This window comes from Aulostomus chinensis, chromosome 18 (genome assembly GCF_037954235.1).
Source record: "Aulostomus chinensis isolate RoL2024-O1b breed Wild chromosome 18, RoL_Achi_v1.0, whole genome shotgun sequence".
NCBI classification, from domain to species: domain Eukaryota; kingdom Metazoa; phylum Chordata; class Actinopteri; order Syngnathiformes; family Aulostomidae; genus Aulostomus; species Aulostomus chinensis.
This window is the reverse complement of record NC_141337.1, coordinates 13107814-13117500: the sequence shown is the minus strand read 5'-3', so window position 1 is coordinate 13117500 and position 9687 is coordinate 13107814. Positions and strand designations below refer to the sequence as shown.

Below are 9687 nucleotides of genomic sequence, written 5' to 3'. Positions count from 1 at the left end.
TCTTGGGGATCCCCTTCCTCGGCACTAACAGTCTGCTTTCCTACTGGCCGTACGGGGATTTCTTCTGCAAGATGTGCATGACGGCGGATGCCATGAGCCAGTTCACCTCCACTTTTTGTCTGACAGTCATGAGCATCGATCGCTACCTGGCTGTGGTTCATCCTATTCGTAGCACCAAATGGAGGAAGCTGCAGGTGGCTAAGGTTTTCAGCTGTATGGTGTGGGTTGTGTCTTTCTTGATTGTGCTGCCAGTCACTATCTTCTCACATGTACAAGATGAGTTCAATATCTGCAACTTAACCTGGCCCGAACCACAAAATGTGTGGTCAATCGTCTTCATCCTCTACACGTCTATCCTGGGCTTCTTTGGTCCTCTGGTTGTCATTTCCATCTGCTACCTTCTCATTGTCATCAAGGTAATAGAGCATGTACTAATTATTTAAATTCCTGTACTCATAATGTTATAAAATGTTAATCAAGCTCAATTTCAGGTGAGGACAGCAGGAGCGCGCGCCGGCCTGACCAAGCGCCGTAAATCAGAACGTAAAGTGACACGCATGGTGGTGATCATCGTCTTGGTGTTCATACTTTGTTGGCTTCCTTTCTTCTCAACCAACATTGTCAACCTGTTTTATATCATCCCTGAGAACCAAGCCACGGCTGCGGTGTATTTCTTCTCGGTCATCCTCACCTATGTCAACTCCTGCGCCAACCCAATCCTCTACGGTGTCCTCTCTGATAAATTCAAGCAGAGCTTCCGGAGGGTGCTCTGTTTCCACAAACCTAAAGGTAACAGTACCACATACCAGAGGGAGGGGAGGAAGACCTCAACCCAGGAGACACCAAACAACACCCATGATCCTTCTCCCTTTGCTGGACATCACACACGGAATGGAAATACATAGAACACCCAGGTATTGTACAAAAACTATTAACCTTTAAACTATTGAGCTGACTCTTTAAAGCCCTTCTTTGTCCTATAACTATTGGTACTGCACAGAGAACTCCTTCACCTTCTTGTGTCATTCTATATTTTTTAACCTGTCTGACCCAGGATGCTTGACTAAAACAATCTTTGGGCCTGAACCAGCGTGGAAGACAAAAAAAAACAACAACAAAAAAAAACCCAATTATTTTAATGTTAAACATTTGAAATTGATTTTACTGTTGGACCACAATAAACCTGGTTCAAGATAAAACAAGTGAAAACAATATGACGGAGATGACCTGTAGAACTGATTACAACCATCAACATAGTTGGCCAGAGTTTCCTGTTGCTGAAACCATCAATTATTATGTTTTTCATTTAGTTTTTTGTTTTTTGTGTATAAACCCCCAGAGAACTAAAAATGATTAGTGACTAAAGTGACCCCTGTCAAACCCAATGTAAAAAAGAAGCTACCTCTGGCCGTGTTCAGCAGATACTCAGTGTGCTCTACCTTGGTCCCATGCCACACCACTCCACCGCATCGTGCAAACACACAAACCGGAGAACATTTCCAGTTTATCAGAGGTAGAAAACATGAAAATGTCCAGGTGACATATTAGACCTGAGCTGTTACGCTTTTCATTATGTATTAATATGAAGATCTTTTTCTCCATTATTTCTTTAAGTTGATTCTTGACCCATAAAGTGCATTTTGCTTTTTGAGCACAAAAAAAAAACAACTAAAAAAAACCCCAAAGATTAACAGTTCCAGTTTGGTAAGAACGTGAACAAGTGCAACTATTGTTGTTTTCAGTTAAATCAGCTGATGTGACTGTTGTTAGCCATCAGTCACCATTTGCTCCAAGCTAAATATACATGGCTGGCTCTTACTGCAATCTGGAGTCAGACAAGAGTGGAAAAAGTGTTTGACACCAATGTATTTGTGAGTACTTGAGAGTGAATTCAGTTAGAAATTACAAAGTGATGCCAAAGCAACCCGCTAATATATTCATTTCAACGTGTGAACACTCACCATCTTGTCTCACTGAGCAAGCATCGGGTTCTGTGTGTTATGAGGGTTTGTCCTTGTATGCAGTCAAGCAAGGCCCCAGCGGTGTGGTGGGATGTCATCTTAATTGACCCGCTCATATTGTTTTCTTCTCTTTTTTTGTGTGTAATTACTGATACAAGTCACACAATTTACGGGATCATGTTTGACAACATGAGAATTGAAGCCGCTCTTATTTTAGTATATGACCAACGGAAACACGAGTACATGTCCTCTTTTGAATTTTAGAATTCCCCAGTAAATTGTCTTGATTGTATCGTAATCTTTTTGTCTGTGGGTTTGTTTCCAGTTGGGAGTTACTGGGAACCTTGACAGTGAGCCTTTGACCGCAAAGATGGTGATGAACGGCCAGCCAGCGCCATGAGACGACCCACCGTTGACTGTGTGCTGCCAGATAGAACTGACACAATTCCCCTCTTGACCGTAAAACTGATGCTTTCCTGTCTCTATTGCTGGTCACCGACCCTGACCAGGACGTTTCTGGAGCAAAGAAGCAGAGCAACTTTCGTCATCACAGAGTCGACCGTGTTGGCTTTGATCAGTGTCATTATGAAAGTGCAAAACAAACTGCAGACTTGATATATTAAATTGATCTTTAATCACTTTACTCACCTCAGCTGCAGAGAGGACCAGGCATCTGTTTTTGCTGACAACAATTTTTGTTTTATATTTGATCCCATTATGGTAAGAAACCTTGTTTTCTGATCTGCTTGTGTTTTATTTGCTGCTTTTGCTTGTTTGCTATTCATGCAAATTCACCCCTTCATTAATGTTTACCTGTTGTCTTGACAAACAAAAGAAATCAACATGAAGAGCAGCAATTTAGGGACAAAAGAGAAAGTTTGGAGGTTTGGGAAATATATTTCACCTTCTCGCAAAGATTTAGACGAGAAAAGTGATATCTCTTGTGTCAAAACTATCAAAAGTATGTGGTTAGCTTAGCCCAGCATAAAGAAACCTTGGTGTGAAAGCTAGCTTGGCTGCGTCCAAGTTTGCCTCGATGCAAAACAGTCAAAGTCCAGTTGCTAGCCTGCAGTGTATGAGTAAGGGGCTGTATATTGACCTTTTTGTCCAATAGGGTTGCGTGATTCACAGACTTCAATATTGACCCATATTCAAGCTAGCAGAGGGCTAACTGGCTAAGTCGGATGAACTAGCGCTGTCAGCACGCTCCAACAGAGAGATGCCTAAATATATATGCAGTACATACTGTATATATCATGTGACATGCAGCGAGCACTGTGTGAATATTCAGAATGTACAATGCACATATGAGCAAGGCTTTCTGGCAGTAAACGCCTCCTTTGTGCATTGAAGAGTACAGGAGTGTTTTATCTCATTTGTTTGATCCAAAACAAAAATTCACTGTTCATCTGCCAAAGTGTTCCTTGTTTGCTAAGCACTGTTTTAACTTTCTGGAGACTTTGCAGGTTGCCATGGCAACTCCTGCCCACTAGCATCCAACCAGATAGAAAAGTGTTTTGTTTGTATTCTGCAAAGACATATATCAAGTTATTTATGAGCTGTTGACTTGCTTGATGTAGGACTTTGTGCCCAGCCTGTTTTTGTTTTTGTTTTTGTTTTTCTATTTGAAGTGTTTATACTAATAGGCAGTAACCTTAATGGACAGGAGAAAGACTCAACCTCTGCAAGTGACAGAAGTTGTTCTTTGGAAAATAACAAAATATCAGGTATAGCTTGTATTGTTTTTCCTAATCTGGCCTTTCTAGAAATTATCATTAACTGTAGTTTTTCTTTTTAAACTTTTTTTTTCAATTTAAAACTCAGCCAGTTTTCTTTGAATTCCCAGTATATTTCTATTACAATAACCAAAAAAGATGTATTCAGTTATTTAGCGTTAGATTTGATCGGTGTTTTTGTGATATTTTGTCTTCAGTGTTACAAGGCTGTGAAAAGGCCCTTGTAGTACAGCCAAATATGTTGTCTTTTCTCTCTTTCTCTCTCTAAAATATTATATGATAACATCAGAAGGTGCTGGACATCCCTGAACGTTGCATTTGTTTTAGAAACATTGAATTTTAAGGGAATATTGAATATGGAGCCTTGAGTTCAGTGGCAGTCTCACTAACACAATAAAGATACTCGTTAATCATTCAGAGCCATGAATATCAATAACTGATCAAGTTTATTGTGAATATTATGGGCTGTGGAAGTGCACCTGCATCAAACAAAGCTCTTTTATTTGTACATTATCACCATAAACACACAGTTAATCCTCACTGTCACTGTGATTTATCGATGTTATGCACAGACGGTATCTAAGTCTATGGTGTTGTGGCCTGTTTATGTTTCTATTGAACCGCTTTATTGTTGTATCCAGAATAAAGGCAGCTTCATCTTTGAATATCGATTCAATCAACATAAATTCACTACAAAAGCAAAATAAACAAAAAGGAGAATCTTCCCCCCCCAGGACAGGTTATTTGGATATATAATATTAAAGATCCAAAAAATTAATAATATAGTGAAGAAGGTAAACCAAGGAAGGCAGGTCAGGTTTTCCCCTCTGAACAGACTTATTTGTTGGTGGGGGTTTTGTTTGTTTGTTTTCTCGGTTTTTGCCTCCAATTTATGATCAAGCAACTGTCACCTTAATACATGTGAGCATATCAAAACATTGTGGGAAAAAATACTCCATCTGTCAGTTATTACAAGTATAAAAGGCCATATTGACTTCTTTGCTTGTTATTGATTACAAAAAAAGAAATCTGCCGAAGCTGTAAAGAAAATGTACCTGATTTTTTTTTAACAAAACACTCATATTATATTGTCTTAACCAAACCCTTGGGAGATATAAAGACATATTTTTCCTGCTGTGTTATCTAAGTGACCCCACAATGCAGAAAGAGCCGGCCACGTGTACTCAGGTTGACACAGCTAACGGTGGCAGACAGCTAACGGTGGCAGACAGCTAACAACAGCTACAGCAGCAAAACTGCCTAGAAACCATGCAGGATTATTACAGACAGTAAACTCGAGGGTTTGGGAATTTTATGTAGAGAAGTGTTTGCCTTACTTTGTTGGTGTTTTGGTGCTGTAGCTGTTGATAGCCATCAGGCACCATTAGCTTCATGCTAAATATACATAGCTGACTTTCTCTATTCTGGGGTCTCAAAGACGTGATGCGAGAGGCAGAAAAATGTCTTTGTGATTTCAAGACACCTATCAATGAATTCAAAGGCAAAAAACACTTTGTGGTTATTGTTAAAGTCCATAAACTTTGAAATTATGCAAATACACCTGGTAAGACTTTGGGTTTTGCACTGTGTGAGACAACAAGAAGTGATTGTTAGCAGAAAGTACGTTTGTAATTGAAAGAGCCCAAAGCTGAACAACAGTATGTTAACATAATCACGGGGCGGCTACTGTAAGCATCAATGGAGACCTAAAATTGCACAAATGTAATCAGTGCAACAAAATAAAACTTATCCAATACAGAGTATGAAATGAAGGGATCCCCTCTGAACCACCTCCATCATCTTTCTCCATTTCATTCATTGCTCCGCCTTCTATTCCACCCTCAACGGTGGACTTTCCTCTCCGTCTCAGCCCTCATTCCGGCTCTGTTTACTGACAACCTTGTTTTGCAGCATATTGTGAGGGTAGAAAACACTCAGCACCTTCCGAGGCTTTTGATTTCCTCTATGTTTGCGGTCACGCTGCTTTTGTTCCATTCATTTCAATGTCAAATTGACTAAAACAAAACAGGATTATAATCGAGCAGAGAAATCAGGGCTTCTTTTTTTCCGTCTGGTTATTCTGAGAAATATGCGCCCCCCAAAAATGGCATTTTCAAAGTTACCCGTCAAACTAAAATACACATTTGTTGTTTTTCTGAAAGAAATAATGATAGCACGTTGTCTTATCAAATAAACATAAATACCGCTACTGGGAGGTTGATCAGACTGGATACAGACATTCGTTCTAGGAGGATAATAATTTGGCTCAACAGTAAAATATGACAAGAAACCCCACAAACTCATCATCTGCAACCTTAATGACGCAAAAATAGAGTAGCATGTCCCCACCCTGATACTGTTCATCATCCACAATGTTTATCGTGTCTCTATGTGGGATAAGAAATCCAGTTTTCTCAGGGAAACAAGTTATTTATTCATGGGAAGTGATCATGTCCGTCAGTGGAAAACATTGCGTTCTTTACTAAGCATTTCTTCAACATTCGGACTAACATCCTCATTAGTTTTCCAACCACAACTTGTGGGAGTTGGACGAGAAAGTTGGTTCTCATTCATTGCATATTTGATGCTGCAGGCAAGATGAAAACCCCAATGTCCTTCCACAACCCCAGACAGATTCAAGCTATTGTTTACAGGACGTCTGAACAGAATATAAATAAGGGAAGAGTCAGGGGACAATCCAAGTGGACTGCAAGTTATAAAATAAGCCACGGTCCAAACTCAGAGGTGATGACTAAACATTAATCAGAATAATTATTCATAATGTGTATGTCTGAGAGTCTTATCATCAAAACAAGTCTAAAGCTTTAGCACATTTGTATTTGGCCCGTAACCATACCACAGACCGTTTTTGTGTGTGTGGTACATTACCATTTAACACACAAACTAACAAGTCTGCTGGAGGCAAAGCAGCTTTGGGGAAAACAACAAGCGAACATTTCTTCTCCTTTAGTATTAAGGATGTTCTACAGATGTTTGACCTCCACCTGTTCTCAAAAGTATTAATTACCGCGGCCTCCGTCTTCTTGTGATTATCACTGTTTAGTGTTGCAACCGAGAAATATTTGAAATGCTACACCGTTTTAAGAGGACATGTTAATATCAGTGTCTGTCTATTTGAAATATTTTGTGTACAAGGTTGTTATATTGCACTGTGGTTTGAGACAGTAAATTTTGAAGTGCGTACCTTTTTTTTTGCGTCAGTGGTTGCTAAGTGACTCGTGTGTTGGCATATTTACCTTTGTATTTTACACAAAACCCATATCAATTAGAGTGTATAAATAAACAAGCTAATCAACAGATGCTTATTGATTAAATGAAATAAATGTTTCTTTTTTTTCCAAGTATTTTTATTGTCAATTTTCAAGGTAACAAACAATATACATACACTTGGACAAAGTAATAATAATAATAACAGCAATAATATTAATAAATGAATAAGTAAACAAGTGAGTAAATAAAAACTTGACAACATGCCAAAACAAAGTAGATATAAAGAGACTTAATATAATATTAGATTTTATTGACCACTTGAGTGCATCGAATATGTCAGAATAGGTGCTCTTCAAGTACACATATTGACAATAATAATAATAATAATAATAGTAATAATGATTAAATAAATGAACAAGATGAAAAAATATTAGAGAACAAATAAAAATAAGAACTTGACACAAACCAAAACATACCAAGACAAAGTACACACAAAAATAGGCTTAATATAATGTTGAGTTGAGCGGCCGCTTGAATGCATCAAATATTTCAAAATAGGTGCCCTTGAGGGGTAAACTCCAGCTTCAGGTTCTCCAGGATAGGTCTCCATACACCATGGGATTTCTGTCAGTTGCCAGATATCTCGTTTCTCGCTTTTTTCAGTGTGGAGGATTCCTACCAGCTCCCTCAGCCAGGCTTGGAACTCAGGCGGTGAGTCAGATGTCCACACTTTCAGATAAAATGTTTCTTGCATGGGAAGGAGATCCTTACTAACTTACTGCATGAGCTACAATGTGTACACACACTTCATACTTTCCTCATAACATTTTTTTTTTTAGGTTTTTTTTTTTTCCTGGAGACTCACTGGTTCCCCCACCCAGGGCCGTCCAAATACCTGCCGGTGCTGGTAGTCCCCCTAACCTCATGACCTGGGGGTCAAATATTCTGACAACACATGAAAGCTGTTTTTGAACCAGTTGCAGTAAATGTTTAATGTAGATCTGGTGTGAAGGGTAACGCTCATTTATTTAAACTTGTATATAGACCCGCCACTATATTTTTGTTTTGCCAGTGTTTATTATACTGAATTCCATCCAAGTTGTGGCTTATCATTACGCTAATTAATGCCTTTATTTGCAAATATTACATGCTTTGGACTAAATGTTGGACCGTCAACGATCACTGGATTAACTCTTCGCCTTTGTTTTCCAGAGGTATAATCAACATAATTTGCGTATTGTCTGTTCAACTGATGATGATCTGATAAATATGCTTATTGTGCCTGCTGTTTTGGTTGTATGTTGACACAGTTTACATAGATTTGATCGCAACAATCCCAACATTCAAATGTTATATGCCACTATTTGCCAATTAAAAGTAAATTGGTACAACATGCCTAGTAATATGAGCAAAAACTTTCAGTCAGTCTTGTGTTTGGCGCCCCCTCTGGGCGAAAGACATAGAATTAAGACTGTCTTCCTCTTGTGTAAAAGACCTTCATCTGCCTGACACAGGCTGGGTGGAACAACATATTTAGTTTACAAGACATGTATCTGGCTTAATGTTAGACCAAAAGTTACAGATGAGCTTCCTGGTAATTTAAATTTTCATTTATTCAGGATTTTCTCCGGAAAACCAACCTGAACACACTTGTAGAGGCACATATGTAGGCCGTAAATTAGCATCAGTGTCAAATTAGCATGGCGAAAAGGGCTTAAAAAGTCCCAGAAGCTGTTTTAACCCACAACTGTTTTAATTTTTATGTCCTAAAAGAGAGTGACACGGGAATATTTGATGCACACACATACACACACACACACACACACACACACACATTTTGAAGAAAAGTAACCACACATGGTTTCAGGAAAACGCAAATTGAGTTTGTTGACTCTAAAGTTGCTAACAGGGGAAGGAGAGAGTTTGACTCTCCAAATAAACTAAATGTCTGTGGAGACAACTGAGGAAAGGAATGTGAGCTTTTATTTTGAAGGCAGGAGGCCTCAGGGACGATCCAGGACACATTGGAGAGACTGTCTCTCAACTGGCCTGGGAACGCCTCAGGATCCCGGTGAAGAGCTGGATGGAGCCAACACACACACACAGAGGGAAGTCTGGGTCTAGGCTGGGTAGTCTTCTCTAGGCTGCTGCCCCTGCGACCTGACCTCGGATAAGCAGAAGAAGATGGATGGATGGATGTTTTGAAGGGTTGAGAGAGATATCCTGAGCATCTGACTGCTGAGGAAGAAGTCTAATGGATACTGGTCCTGAGTCTTGTGAGTCCACCGATAACAGTGATACAAAATCACATTTTTCTGGTGTATTAATGCCCTTAGAACATCACGGGGATTTCAAATTTTAATAGAAAAATCGAGATCATGCTGAATAACAATACACATATGAAATCTCCAGGCATTTATGAAGAGAAAGAAACCTACAACAGGAAATAGAGGTTTTTGTGTGTGTGTGTGTGTGTCTGTGTGTCTGTGTCTGTGTGTGAGAGAGAGAGAGAGAGAGAGAGAGTACTCATTGTAAATCCTTGTGCTCAGTGTAGCAGGCATCAGCAGGAGTGTGTTTATAGAGTGCGTAACTTGCACTGTTTTCGGCACTCCAGCTTTGTTAAATCAAACAATTTACTAAAAACACTCAAAATGATATACATTCATGATAATAATCCTGTGAAAATATCATACATCATCCTGTGTCAGTAGTACTGGGTCTCCATGGGTGACCAGATGGCTCAGCTCATATTTTCAGTG

At 39.2% G+C, this 9687-nt stretch overlaps 1 protein-coding gene across 2 annotated transcripts in view; it reads left to right on the top strand.

Moving 5' to 3' along the window:
- The window catches only part of LOC147245246 (somatostatin receptor type 5-like), a 9960-nt gene extending 3042 nt beyond the window's left edge, over positions 1-6918 (top strand). The window contains exons 3-5 of one of the 2 annotated variants that reach the window (XM_086184850.1): positions 1-416; positions 492-914; positions 2287-6918. The exon at positions 1-416 is cut by the window's left edge and continues 313 nt beyond it. In XM_086184850.1, coding sequence (XP_086040976.1) covers positions 1-416; positions 492-905 — 830 coding nt within the window. In that variant the 3' untranslated portion in view covers positions 906-914; positions 2287-6918. The remainder of the gene's footprint in view (positions 417-491; positions 915-2286) is intronic. The other variant, XM_086184851.1, reaches the window with a different exon arrangement.
- The last annotated feature ends 2769 nt before the right edge of the window (positions 6919-9687 follow it).